Source organism: Bos grunniens, chromosome 3 (assembly GCF_055505025.1).
Source record: "Bos grunniens cultivar Pamir isolate PY7600 chromosome 3, Bosgru_T2T1.0, whole genome shotgun sequence".
NCBI lineage: Eukaryota > Metazoa > Chordata > Mammalia > Artiodactyla > Bovidae > Bos > Bos grunniens.
This window is the reverse complement of record NC_141167.1, coordinates 64473088-64488150: the sequence shown is the minus strand read 5'-3', so window position 1 is coordinate 64488150 and position 15063 is coordinate 64473088. Positions and strand designations below refer to the sequence as shown.

At 34.1% G+C, this 15063-nt stretch overlaps 1 protein-coding gene across 4 annotated transcripts in view; it reads right to left on the bottom strand.

The window, feature by feature from the left end:
* The window catches only part of HS2ST1 (heparan sulfate 2-O-sulfotransferase 1), a 184919-nt gene that overhangs the window by 58468 nt on the left and 111388 nt on the right, over positions 1-15063 (bottom strand). For 2 of the 4 annotated variants that reach the window (XM_086390964.1, XM_086390963.1), the window contains exon 2: positions 6191-6235. The exons of the other annotated variants lie outside the window; for them this stretch is intronic. In XM_086390964.1, the coding sequence (XP_086247090.1) occupies positions 6191-6235 (45 nt within the window). The remainder of the gene's footprint in view (positions 1-6190; positions 6236-15063) is intronic. 4 annotated transcript variants of the gene reach the window in all.

Genomic DNA, 15063 nt, shown 5'->3' with positions numbered 1-15063 from the left:
AAGGAGCAGGGAAGCTGAAGATTAAAGGAGTTAAATAACACGGTAAATAATTTTCAAGCCTAGATGAAGCCAAAAGTCATAAGGAGAGTTAAGTTATCTTAAATCGAATCCAGGGCATAATAGATTCTGCATGTCTGGGAAAGTACTAGGAATAAATATTTTTAAAAAGCTCCCAGGGTGAAATGAGTCTCAATGACCTGAAAGCTAAAGCGACTGCAGACATTACCAGGTATCCTAGAACAACACTGGAAGCTAGTTAATACATTTTTGTTAACTCTGGTTTATAACTCTATAGGTATCATTCTCCATTTCATACATAACTAAGATATTATGGACGAATTCCCCATAGCATCATTTCTCATTTTTGGAGACCACTGTATTTCTTACTGAGTTCCAGTTAGTTTCTCCATTTTGGCTTCTTTTTTTGGCAGAAGGGTGGGGGTGGCCTAACATAAACTGGAAATAATGAGTCTAAAAACAAGGTAGTTTAAGGAAAATTAAAATTTAGGAACAATGCTACATTATAAGATGTGATAATTATAGTTCTTAAATCCTTATTTATAACTACAAAAATTAATATTTGCACATTAAGAGTAAATGACCTATACACCCCAATGAAAAGACAGAGATTTTCAGACTGGATAGAAAAAGTATGATTCAACTATATCCTGCCTACAAAAAATTCATTTTAAGATGAAAGAAATAAATGAACTTAAAAAATGGGGGAAAATATATCATGTTAACAAAATTCAAAAGAAAACTGGACTGACCATATTAAACACTAAATGGATTTCAGAGAAAAAAATATTTCTAGGAATAAAAAAGATTATTTCATAATAATAAAGAGGTCAACAGAATAACAATCTTAAATATTTGTGCATCTATAAGAGAATTTCAAACCACACAAAAAACTCAAAACAGACAAATCCACAGGTACAATCAGTGATATCACCATTATTCTCTCAATAACTAATTGAATACATAGTCAAAAATCAGTAAAGATACAGAAAACTTGAACAATACTATCAATTAATTTGGGTCAACTGGCCTTTATAGAACAATAGAGAAGACTGATGTACATTCTTTTCAAGTGCAAGTTTATGAGTCATAAAACAATACTTAATATATGTGAAAGATTCAAATCATACAAAGTATCCTCCCTGATTACTCCAGAATTAAACGATCAATAACAGAAAAGACATTTTAAAAGCCCACAAACATTGGACTAAATAATATGCTTCAAGTAATCCTCAGGACCTTTTACACAGTTCATGAGGTTTGGGCAAGTATATTGGGGTAGTTTGCCTTCACATTTGTCAGAACTCTCTGCTATGACCCATCCATCTTGGGTGGCCCTGCACAGCATAGTTCAGAGCTTCACTGAGTTATGCAAGCCTCTTTGCCACAAGGCAGTGATCCATAAAGACTCCTGAAAGTTCCTTGGACAGCAAGGAGATCAAATTAGTCAATCTTAAGGTAGATCAACCCTGAATATTCACTGGAAGGACTGATGCCAAAGCTGAAACTCCAGCATTTTGGTCACCTGATGGGAACAGATGACTGACTCATTGGAAAAGACCCTGATGCTGGGAAAGATTGAGGGCAGGAGGAGAAGAGGGTGTCAGAGGATGGGTGTCAGAGGATAAGATTGCTGGACAGCATTACCGATGCAATGAACATGAACTTGGGCAAACTCCAGGAGACAGTTAGGGACAGGGAGTCCTGGCATGCTGCAGTCCATGGGATGCAGAGCCAGACACGACTGGGTGACTAAACAACAACCACCTACAGGACAAAGGAAAAATCTAAAAGGAAATTAGAAAAGCATTCTGAACCTAATAAACATGAAATATACCAAAATTTGTAAGACATAACTAAAGCAGTACTTAGAGAAAAACTAATACTATGATATGATTATATTAGAATAGAAGGTCAGTATCAATGGATTAGGCCTCACCCTAAGAAAATAGAAGAATAAACAAAAGCAGAAATCCCTGAAATAGAAAACATAAAAACAACACAGAGAAAAATCAATAAAACCAAAGCTGGTTGTTTGAGCAAACACAGTAAAAATTGATAAACCTATAGCTAAATACAGGACAGGGAGGCCTGGCGTGCTGTGATTCATGGGGTCGCAAAGAGTCAGACACGACTGAGCGACTGATCTGATCTGATAGCTAAATACAAAAAAAAAAGAGAAAAGACCCAATTATGAATATCAGGAAAAAGGGGAAGGCGCTACAGAAAATGGGGGTATATTATATAACAATTCTATGCCAATATACTCGACAACTTAGAAGAAATGGCCAAATCCCTTGAAAATCAAAAACTAACAAAGCTCACTCAAGAATAGATAACTAAACTGAATAACCTTTTATATACTAAAGAAATTAAATTTGAAGAAAAAACCCTCCCACAAAACAAAGTAAAAAAGGCTTTCCACAGAAAAAACAATAGGCCCAGGTGGCTTCACTGGAAAATTTTATCATACATTAAAGAAAAATACCAGTCCACACACACTCAAAGAAAACTGAAGAGAACACTTCCAAACCCATTCTATGCAGCCAGCCTTACTCTGATAGGAAAATGAGACAGATATTACAACAGTAGGGATCAAATCCCTTATGAACACAGAGGCAAAAGTTAACAAAATTTAGAGAGGTGAATACAATATATAGAAAGGTAATTATCATCCATATAGTTTATCTCAGAAACGTATGGTTGGTTTAACATTCAAAAGTCAATGAAATTCACCATATTAACAAGCTAAAAAAAGGAAAAACCACCTTAATATATACAAAGAAAATGTTCAACAAAATCCAATACCCATTCATGATAAAAATCTCAGCAAACTAGGAATAGGAGAAAACTTCCTCAAAATGATAATACAGTATCTTTAAAAAATCCACAGCCAACATCATTCTTTATGGAAAGACTATCTATATGTTTTCCCCTAAGAATGGAAATAAGGCAAAAATGTCTCCTCTCACCTCTTTTGTGCAACACTGGCCTACAAACTTTAAGGAAAGAACAAGTAATTAATAAGGCACACAGATTAAGGAGCAAGAAGTAAAGCTGTCTTTTATCACAGCATGCTTGTCTGTGTAGAAACCCCTACAAAGTGTACAGAAAACTTACTAGAGTTATTTGAGTTTAGCAAGACTGCAGAATAAAAAAATCAGTATACACAAATTAACTTATTTCTATATACTAATCAGAAATTTTAGAAAATTTAAAGACCACTTGAAACAGTATTTTAACAAGGACAAATTCTCAAAAAGATATGCAAGACCTCTACAGTAAAAATTATACAACAGTGCTGAGAAAAAAAAGTAAATAAGACCTAAATAGAAAAGTATATCATGTTCACAGGTGAAAGACTGTTAAGAGGCAATTCTCCCCAAATGTACATATAGACGTCATAAAATTCCAATCAAAACCTAGCAGGCTTTTTTGGTATATATATCTGGTATAATTCTATAATCTTTATACAAATGCAAAGGATCTAAAATAGCCAAAACAATTTTACTAAAGAACAGAACTGGAGGATTTCTACTACTTTATCTCAAGACATTATCAAGTTACAGTAATCAAAATGGTATGATGCTGGTGTAAAGACAAACACTGAAATCAAAACAGAATAGTAAATCCAGAAATATAACCACACATATATGCTCAATTGATTTTTGACAAAGTTATTTAGTATGACAATTTAATAGAGCCTATGATTTTTTTCAAAAAAGGTATCAGAATAGCTTGATAGCCATATATTTAAAAAAATTAAAAGGAACCTTCCATCTTACCTTATATCATACTCAAGAAGGAATTCAAAATGGATCATACCTAAATGTAGGAACTAAAATAATAAAACTTCTAAGGGAAACATAATCCTAGCAATCTTGGGTTTGACCAAAAAAACCCACAAGAACTATAAAAGCAAAAATCAATATACTCAACTTCACTGAAATTAAAAGACACAAAAATCAGAAGGAAAGCCACAGAATGGGAGATCGTGTTTACAAAACATATAGCAAAGAAAAGCCTTGCATCTAGTATGTATAGAAAACAACCAATTTAATTTTTTAATGGATAAAAGACTTGTACACTTCCTCAAAGAAGAACTGCAGAATGCAGATAACAATGCGAAAAGATGTTCGAAATTCCTCGTCATTATGGAAAATTATTAAAAGCACAATGACATACCACACATATAGAATGGCAAAAATTAGAAACTGATGATACCACATCTTCACAAGAACGTGTAGAAACTGGAATGCTTATGAACTGCTGGTGGGAATACAAAAGAGGACCACCACTCCAGAAAAGTTGGACAGTTTTTTAAAAAGCTAAACATACATCTAACAATAAAACCTAGTCATTCCACGCCTAGTTATTTACCCAAGGAAAATAAATAACAACATATATATTCATTTAAATCATGTCCAAACATTCACCTTTATGGGAAACACCAATATGTCCATCAGGAAGTAAATGACTAAACAAATGGAGGTGTATTCATACAATGGTTTACTACTCAATAAAAAGGAAAGACTTATTCATATATATACACCATGTATAAATCTCAATGTCATCACACTAAGTTAAAAAAGCCAGACCTTGTCTACCTGCCCCACAATGAATATATACTGTATAACATTAATATAATATAGAGTAATGAACAACAAAGGTGTTAGTTTCATAAAGTTCACCTTTCAGTCAACTGTTTGTTCCCAAATTATTTTACACCAGTTATATTTAATAGTGTAATTGCATAAATCAATAATACATGCATGCAAAAAACGAGTGAGTTGCTGCTTTTGTAAAAATCAAGCTGGAAGACTGGGAAGACCCGGCAGAAATTGCTCTTAGATCAGATATTTACAAGACAACACAAAAGACTTGAAGAAAAAAATCTAGAGATCTAGACTGCAAACATCTTAATTTTCTTTACTACATTTTATAGAAGCCCAAAGTGGATATAAATTATTGCAGATGTGCTTTCTAAAACTCTTATAAGTAGACCATATTTAAACAAATGCACACATATATTTTGACTTAAAATAATTAAGGTACAATTCTCACATGCATCAAACAGAAAATAGGGGCTTAATCTTATTGAATAAGAAGGGTTCCCCTAGGGCCTTTTGAATTCACTTTTATTTAATGGAAAAGCTAACAAACTCTTGGAAAAGACAGATTTATAGCATCAGAAAGAAGAGGAAAAATAACATATAATCTCACCATCCAAATGTAACCCTATGAATATCTGCAAACATTTCTTTACTGTCTTTTTTCCATACTTTTTAAACAGTGATCATAACATGAACACTTTCATATATTGCCTTTTTTTCCTTAACTTTACAAACATGATAATTTTCCCCTATTATTGAAAACTTTTATTTGGAACAGTTGCAGCTGGTACAGGCTTTGAAAAGTAAACACACCAAGGATATACATATTGATGTCTATCTGTACTGAGGGACAAAGAAAGTCACTCATTTCCCTTCTTGAGTTGAACAACAGGAATCAAAGACAATATGGATCAAGGAGAGCTACAAATTGGATTCCTGATGAAGACGCCATAGGCAATAAATAATTGTTTCCTTAAAAAAAAAGGCCTGACCTGACCTATTATTTCTCTTTATTCTGATTTATTACCTCAGCTTATTCAAATCTATACAAATAGCTTCTCAGAGAGACTAAGACAACCAAAAGATTGCTGCTACTCAGTCTTATGGACTCTGTGGGAGAGGGAGAGGGCGGGGAGATTTGGGAGAATGGCATTGAAACGTGTATAATATCATGTATGAAACGAGTCGCCAGTCCAGGTTCGATGCATGATACTGGATGCTTGGGGCTGGTGCACTGGGACGACCCAGAGGGAGGGAATGGGGAGGGAGGAGGGAGGAGGGTTCACGATGGGGAACACAGGTATACCTGTGGCGGATTCATTTCGATATTTGGCAAAACTAATACAATATTGTAAAGTTTAAAAATAAAATAAAATTAAAAAAAAAAGACTAGCTTAATATTTGGTTTAAGAAACAGAGCTATGTCTTCTTTGTGTTAAATAACTATCCATGTTTAATAATATATTTGTAAATTAAAAAAAAAAACAAAAAACAAATAACCACCTTTGGCAATTATCAAAGTATTTCCCATTTCAAAGGAGAACAGTAAAAACAATTACCTATGTGGAGATTTTTAGATGCAGCTTCAAAAACATTTCTTGCTTCTGTAAGACAGAAGTATATTCTGAAATTTCATGCCTGGTATCTAGCTCCTGCTTTTCTAAGTTTGCATTCTAGGGAATCAATAAAATAAATACAATAAAGATGACAGCAATGATAATGTTGTCAACTAGAAAGCTAAGAACAAGTAGAGCTGTAATGTCCAAAAACGTGGGCAATGACTTTAACTGCTCTTTATTTTCTTAGTTCTAGTTGCATATAACAAAAGTATGCCACATTTCAAAATTATATGACTGAATAGTGCTATTAATACCACTTCTCCTGCTGAGTATTTTTGCCTATTGATTGTTTACCAAAGATCTCTTCTAAGCCCAATTTTCAAAGGTGCTACAAAAATTTTAAAGCATTTTACCTAAGTTGCTCTAAGATTTAAAAATACAAGGGTGCTTTTCAGCTATTTCCAAGTTTTCTAAAATAAATATTACTTTTGGAATCCAAAGAACTTTATTCTCACAGAATGTATTATAGTACAAATATAGTCACCAGCTAAAATTTAAAGAAATATATTTCCATTCATGCATTTTGTGGCTATATATACACATTTGTTGATAGATACTAAAGCTGATATATAGAAACAAAGACCTGATACATTTCGTAACACCCTATTTTAAAAGCGGTTTTTATGCATATAAACATACACATCCACTTTTTTCAATGAGAAGGATATCATTTTGGTTCCAAGTGATCACGCACAAAGCAGGATACAGACTACCAACACAGAAGATGTATTTATTTACTTATACATCTGACTACTTTAGGATATAGTAAACACCAAATTGCTGTTAGTTGGTTCTTCAAATAGGAGAAAAAAAATGAATCTCAATATAATAAATTTAGAATAAAAATTTTGTTGATTAAATCAGTCATTTAAGCACTTTTATTTGATCTCATAAAATGGTTCAAATTAATGGTTTAACTTAGAGTCACCTATAAATTAACCACATAGACTATATACAAGGCTAACCTTAACAGTTCAATAAGAGTTCTCAGATTTTCAGAATTTCTTGCTTTCTATGCAGAATCATCAATGGGAAATAGAATTAATTCTAAGGATACAGATCTAGGTTATTATCCCTTACCATCAGCCTGTTTCTCCACAAAATGGTACTTAAATTATCACGAAGATACTGCCTTTCTCATATCACTTCTTTCTCTTTTAGCATATTTTGAGTTGATGACATAATTAATGGAACTGTTTTCTATATGGAAAAATTTGTTACATGCATACCCTTATACAAAACAGGTCTGCTATTCCATGGACAAAATTTAATCTTGAAGGGGGGCAGGGAGGAGGAGAATAAAATAATAACATGATTCCTCTTAACCTTCAATTTTTTGTTTTTTTGTTTTTGGCCACCAAGGAATTCCTTCACCTTCAGTTTAAATGGCCACCATGAAAACAGCACATTTTGGACTTGCTTTTAGCAAACATGTAGTCATTTAATTTTTCATGTGGCATTAAGTTTAAAAAAAAAAAATCTGGGAAGGAAATTCCTATTAATCATATACTTTTTACACAGTATTTTAACATATTACCAAACATATGGTATTATAAAATATAGCCCATTCGAATCTATGCAGTGATGACTACATAAATACATAATTTCAATATATTTACCATCTGGATACTCCAGCAAAACTAAATAGTATACAAACTCTCTTTATCAGGAAGTTAATTTGTTTTGAAAGAAAAAGTCTTATGTGTTTAGTGGGCAATGCAAGAGAGCACTTCCTCTCTATTTAGCGTAGCTAAAAATCTAACTACCCCAAAATATTAAAAGCATAAAAAGAAAATGGACTTCCCATGCCTATTTTTAAAATAAGTGCTATAAAAAGAAATAGCAACTCAAAATGGATTAGAGACTTCAACATAAGAATTAAAAGCATAAAACTCCTAGAAAAAAAACATAGGTCTTGGCAATGACTTCTTGTATATAATAGCAAAAGCACAGGCACCAAAAACAGAAAGAGACAAGCAGGACGACATCAAACTAAAAAGCTTCCACACAGCAAAGGAAAATGACATAGAATAGGGGGAAGTATCTGCAAACCATATATCTGATAAGGAATTATTACCCATAATTTATAAGGAACTCCTATAACTCAACACCAAAAATACAAAATGGGCAAAGGACTTGAGTACACATTTTTCCAAAAAAGACATACAAATTACCAACAGGTATAGGAAAAGACATTCAACATTATTCATGAGGGAAAAGGAAGTCAAAGCCACAATGAGGTATCCACACCTCACAGAACAAACATTATGAAGAAAAAAAAATCTAGAAAATAATAAGTGTTGATGAAGATGTGGAGAAAATGGAACTCTTGTGCTCTATTGGTGATGTAGCCATTTATGGAAAACAGTATTGAGGTTGCTCGAGAAATACGGAAACACTGTATGTTCCACCAACCCCATTTCTGGGTATTTATCCAAAGGAATTGAAATCAGGATGGAAAAAAAGACATCTGTACTCCCATGATCATTGCAACATGATTCACAATGCCCAAGAGGCAGAAACAACCTGAATGTCCAAAGACAGAAAAACAGATTTTGTGTGATAAGCACGCACCAAAACCCACCCACACAGGAAGACTATTTAGCCATGAAAAAAGGAAATCCTGTCATGTGTGACAACATGGATGAACCTGGAGGATTTACACTAAATAAAATAAAGGACAAACAGTCACAAAAGGACAAACACTACATGATTCCACTCACATGAGGTATCTAAAGTAGTCAAACTGGTAGAAAGGAAAAGAGAATGGTGGTTGCCAGGGAATTCGAGGAAGAGGAAATGGGGAGCCGCTGTTCAGTAAGTCTTATTTCACTTATACAAGATTGAAATAAAAGTCCTAGGAGAGATCAGGTGTAAAATTATGCTTATAGTTAACAATTATAATTAACAATAATATACTGTACACTTTTTTGCCATGAGGGTTAAAAAAAGGTTCATGGTTATTTTTACCAAATATTCTTTCCATCAGAAAATTAAAAACAATTTACAACTGTATGTAACTGGAATTATGTTAAATTTATACACTACTAGGAAAGGAAAAAAGCAATATATTCAAGTGATTCAAACATAAATAAGTATTTTTCAAAAGACTGTGCAACAAAAAGTCTCAAGAGGTCCTGTATCCATCCACCCAATTTCCACCCTTCACAATATGTAACCACTATTATTTGTTACCCTTTCAGAGATCATTTTATGCATATACAAGCTAAAACAACTAAATACCTCTCTTTGACACCAATATTAGAATATATACCTTGCCTCTGTTTCTTTTAAATGTAAATATATCTTAAAGATTTTCCCACATAGAGATCTTCCTTGTTCCTTTTTTTTATTTTAAGCAGCAAGGCATTTCAGTGTAGACATATCATAATTTATTCAATCAATCTTAATGATGAACATTTAGCTGGTCTCTTTTCTTTGGCCATAAAAAATATTCTAATAACAACTGGTACATTAAGTTATGGAATTTTTCAGATGCTTAAGAACAATAATGAGCACTAAAGTCTTTATTGAGACTTTTTTTCCCAACATGTTTCGCTGACACCTTTCAACAGAATTTTTCCTTATCTATAAAATGGAGGGTTAAGGTTAGATAATCTCTATGACCTTTTCTAGCCCTAATTTTTACCAGATGTTCCAGAACATGAAGTGAGCACAAGATGGCAGAGTGGAAGGATGTGTGCTTATCTTCTCCTGCGAGAACTCCAAAATTGCAACTCACTGCTGAGTTGCAATCCTAAAAGATGATGCTGTTAAAGTGCTGCACTCAATATGTCAGCAAATTTGGAAAACTCAGCAGTGGCCACAGGACTGGAAAAGGTCAGTTTTCATTCCAATCCCAAAGAAAGGCAATGCCAAAGAATGTTCAAACTACCACACAATTGCATTCATCTCACATGCTAGCAAAGTAATGGTCATAATTCTCCAAGCAGGCTTCAACAGTACATGAACTGAGAACTCCAGATGTTCAAGCTGGATTTAGAAAAGGCAGAGGAACCAGAGGTCAAATTGTCACCATCCGTTAGATCACTGAAAAAGCAAGAAAGTTCCAGAAAAAAATCTAGTTCTGCTTTATTGCCTATGCCAAAGCCTTTGACTGTGTGGATCACAACAAACTGTGGAAAATTCTTCAAGAGATGGGAATACCAGACCACCTGTCCTGCCTCCTGAGAAATTCATATGTAGGTCAAGAAGCAATAGTTAAAACTGGACATGGAACAATGGACTGGTTCAAATTTGGGAAAGGAGTATGTCAAAGCTGTATATTGTCATCCTGCTTATTTAACTTATATGCAGAGTACATCATGCAAAATGCCAGGCTGGATGAAGCACAAGCTGGAATCAAGATTGCTGGGAGAAATATCAATAACCTCAGATATGCAGATGACACTACCCTACGGCAGAAAGCAAAGAGGAACTAAAGAGCCTCTTGATCAAAGTGAAAGAGGAGAGTGAAAAAGTTGGCTTAAAACTCAACATTCAGAAAACTAAGATCATGGCATCCAGTCCCATCACTTCGTGCAAATAGAGGTGGAAACAATGGAAACAGTGACAAATTTTATTTTCTTGGGATCCAAAATCACTGCAGATGGTGACTACAGCCATGAAATTAAAAGACGCTTACTCCTTGGAAGGAAAGTTACGACCAACCTAGACAGCATATTAAAAAGCAGAGACATTACTTTGCCAACAAAGGTCCGTCGAGTCAAAGGTATGGTTTTTCCAGTAGTCATGTATGAATGTGAGAGTTGGACCATAAAGAAAGCTGAGCACCGAAGAATTGATGCTTTTGAACTGTGGTGTTAGGAAGACTCTTGAGAGTCCCTTGGACTGCAAGGAGATCAAACCAATCCATCCTAAAGGAAATCAGTCCTGAATATTCATTGGAATATTCTGATGTTGAAGCTGAAGCTTCAACACTTTGGCTACCTGAAGCAAAGAACTGACTCATTAGAAAAGACCCTGATGCCGGGAAAGATTGAAGGTAGGAGAAGAAAGGGACGACAGAGGATGAGATGGTTGGATGGCATCACCGATTCAATGGATATGAGTCTGAGCAAGCCCCGGGAGTTGGTGATGGACAGGGAAGTCTGGTGAGCTGTAGTCCATGTGGTTGCAAAGAGTCAGACAAGACTGAAAGGCTGAACTGAACTTTCAGAATATGTCAGTACAATAATCTTAGCTGCCACCTTCTAACTTTCAATTACTTTTATCGAACTTGTTTTCACTTGACATTTAATTTCAAAATATTGTCATGACAGTAACCCTAATGGTAGATGTTAGAATAATATATAAGAGTAAATAAATTACATACATTTATGTTGAGTTTCCAGGATGGGACCCCAAACTGAAAATAAAACACATGAACTGTCAAATATTTCATTACACTGAAAATAATTATTTCATTGATAGTGATGGACTTTGCTCATCTGTACATTCATTGATACATTTCACTATTTTTCTTAGTAGTAAAAGACTCATTATGAGATAACCGCTGAGTGTTAAGGACACAGCATATTTTCAAAGAAGAGACCAAAGCCATCTTGATCAAATGGATGATCATGACCTAAGCAAACATAATTTCACAGTTTTTAAACTGCAGTATTATGAGGGAGTATAGTTAAGTCTATGGCTATTAATAGGTAAAATTCCATTGGTTAAAATACATTGATCACTAATTCTATAAAGTTTTTCATTGCACTCTTCTCCCATAAAAATATCCAAAATCAAATTCTAATAGATGAATGAATAGAATACTGACCAAGAAAGAAGCTCCCAATAAAATGTTAAATGAGAAAAGAACCCACAAAAAGAATACAGACGGTAGGATCTCTATTTTACTAAAAATAAAAATTACACACATACACACAAAGACACATAATATGTTGTGAGTAAAAACTGGTAGTAGCTCTCTGAGGGCAATTTGGCAAAATAACAATGTAAGCCCTATGCCAAGCAATTTTATTTCTAGGTACCTACTAGAAAAGCATTTGCTTGTGTGTACAAAGAAACATGAATCATAATGTTGACAACTGCTTATAATTTGTTTAAAAAAATTGGATAGAAGCTAAAAGTCCATTAGCAGAATAAATAAGTGCATATATGCTACACAGTATGGCTCCTCACTCCAGTACTCTTGCCTGGAAAATCCCATGGACGGAGGAGCCTGGTAGGCTGCTGTCCATGGGGTCGCTAAGAGTTGGACACGACTGAGCGACTTCACTTTCACTTTTCACTTTCATGCATTGGAGGAGGAAATGGCAACCCACTCCAGTGTTCTTGCCTGGAGAATCCCAGGGACAGCGGGGCCTTGTGGGCTGCGGTCTATGGGGTCGCACAGAGTTGGACACGACTGAAGCGACTTAGCAGCAGCAGTAGCAGCAGTTAAAAAAACTAGATTTAGAAATATGAACGTGGCTAGATGTTAAAACTATTGAGTGAAAAATACAAACTATAGAATCACAATACACTATGATAAACATCTCTGCAAATAAATAAATAAAACTATTTTTTCTATGGTTACATACGTATGAATAAAAATATTTACCAAAATATACTAGATGAATATACATCCCATATATAATAGTTATGTTAGTTCTGTAAGAGAAATGCTTCCCAGGAGGCACTAGTGGTAAAGAACCCGCCTGCCAATGCAGGAGATGTAAGAGATGCAAGTTCAACTCCTGGGTTGGGAAGATTCCCTGGAGGAGGGCATGGCAACCCAATTCAGAATTCTTGCCTGGAGAATGCCATGGACAGAGGAGCCTGGTGGCTACAGTCCACTGGGTTGCAAAGAGTCAGATATGACTGAAGCGACTTAGCATGCACACAAAAGAGAAATAGATGAGAATTGGGATGGTGTCAAAATAAACTTTAGCTTTATTTGAAATTACCTATATTTTAATAAATATTTTTTAAAATGTAGCTATATCTAAAAGTCTGGAAGTAAATATGCCTGTTAATATTTGATAATTCTCACAGCAGTGATTTATCTCCTTCTTTGTACTTTTCTATATTCTTTTAATTTCTAAAATGTTAAGAGAAAAATACTGAAGACAACTTATTTATTGGACCACATTTATTCATACAAACATGCAGAATAAATGGAAAGAATAGATTACATTTTAACTTGCATTTTTCAAAAGCAAGATACAGTGAGTAACTATAACAGTTACCCAACTCAAACCAACTTAGCAATCTTCAATGGTTACTGCACACCACACGGAGATATTTTTCATTTTGAAGCAAAGGAGAACTATCTCCAAGACATTTACAAATCACAATATAATATAATTAGCAAACATTCAGGTACCTCTTTTACAACTAGAAAATGAGCACATTCAAATGACAAAAAAGCAAAAGTTTGGAGCTCATAAAGAAAATGTCAGTGTATCCATGAATGTGATTAAATTAGACAATAAGGGAAACAAATACATTTATATTATTCATTTCACTGGAACAGGAAAAACATTTCAATTACCAAAATGAGTAACACTTCATTTAACAAATATTGTTGGGAAATGAAGTGACATATATAAGTGAATTTTCTAGATAACTGGAGCTTATCTGTTTAAAATCAAAACCTTTCAATTTAACCATTCAGATAAAAATCTCTCAAAAATCACATACTTCACTGTGGTTTAAAACACATATTAAATATATCCAAGGTTTTCCTTAAAAACTATAGGTCAGCATTCATTCATTCACTCACTCATTCTACAAATAAGATTTGTTTTCAAGGAGTTTGCAATACAAATATTCAAGATTAAACAATCTAAGATAATTTTACAGTCAGTTCATCAACTGAATTAAAAATAAAATTCCCCCCCAAAAATTAAATATCTAAGTACTTCATCCCTGTATTATCTCCCACTTCTTCCCTAAATAAATCTTCCAGCCAAACTATTCAGTCTCCATCACCTAGTCTATGTTTTCACATCTTTGGGCCTTTGCTCAGTATTCACTCCACTTGGAATATCCTCCCTCTGACAGGTATTAGAAACCTACTGATCCTTCAAAGCCCATCTCAAATCTCAACTATATTGTGAATGGTATTTCTTATCTTCCCAATTAAACCAACTGTGCTAAAAATGTAAGATATTCACTTTCCTGAACAATCTGTTTTACAACAGTACTGGAAGTTGAATTTTACATCCTGTGGGAAGATGAAGATTTACACAAAAAGTATTAATTGAGTAACAGGGTCATACTCATACTCCTCACCTGTAAAATACAAGCAGCAGCAAACTTGCAAGGTTATTATGAAATGTACAGCTTATAAGGTGTCTATAAGCAATGATGGATACACAGTAGATGTATAAAAAAAGGCATAACTGCTCCTGAATAATTCATCTCTCAGTATATTAAGTATATTGGCTATTTTCCTGTAATACTAACATTTGCAATATAAAGAATCTACATTTTCATTTATCATGGCATAACTTACTATGACCTTCACTGGTATTGCATTAAGCTGTTATTACCATAAATTCAATTTTTGTTTCAACACTTTCAAACAAATTAAAGGACAGGTGGTCTACTCAATTTTTACTTTGATCAAGATTAAGAACTACCTCTTTATCTTTGAAAGCTAATCCTTTTATATTTGCCAAATACTACTCACTAGACTCAGTATTCATGCCTGGAAAATCCCACGGACAGAGGAGCCTGGTAGGCTACAGTCCACGGGGTCGCAAAGAGTTGGACACGACTGAGTGAATTCACTTCACTCACTAGACAGGTAAAACAATCTGTTCAGCTACTGTGTCTCAACTGATAAACCACTTTTCCAC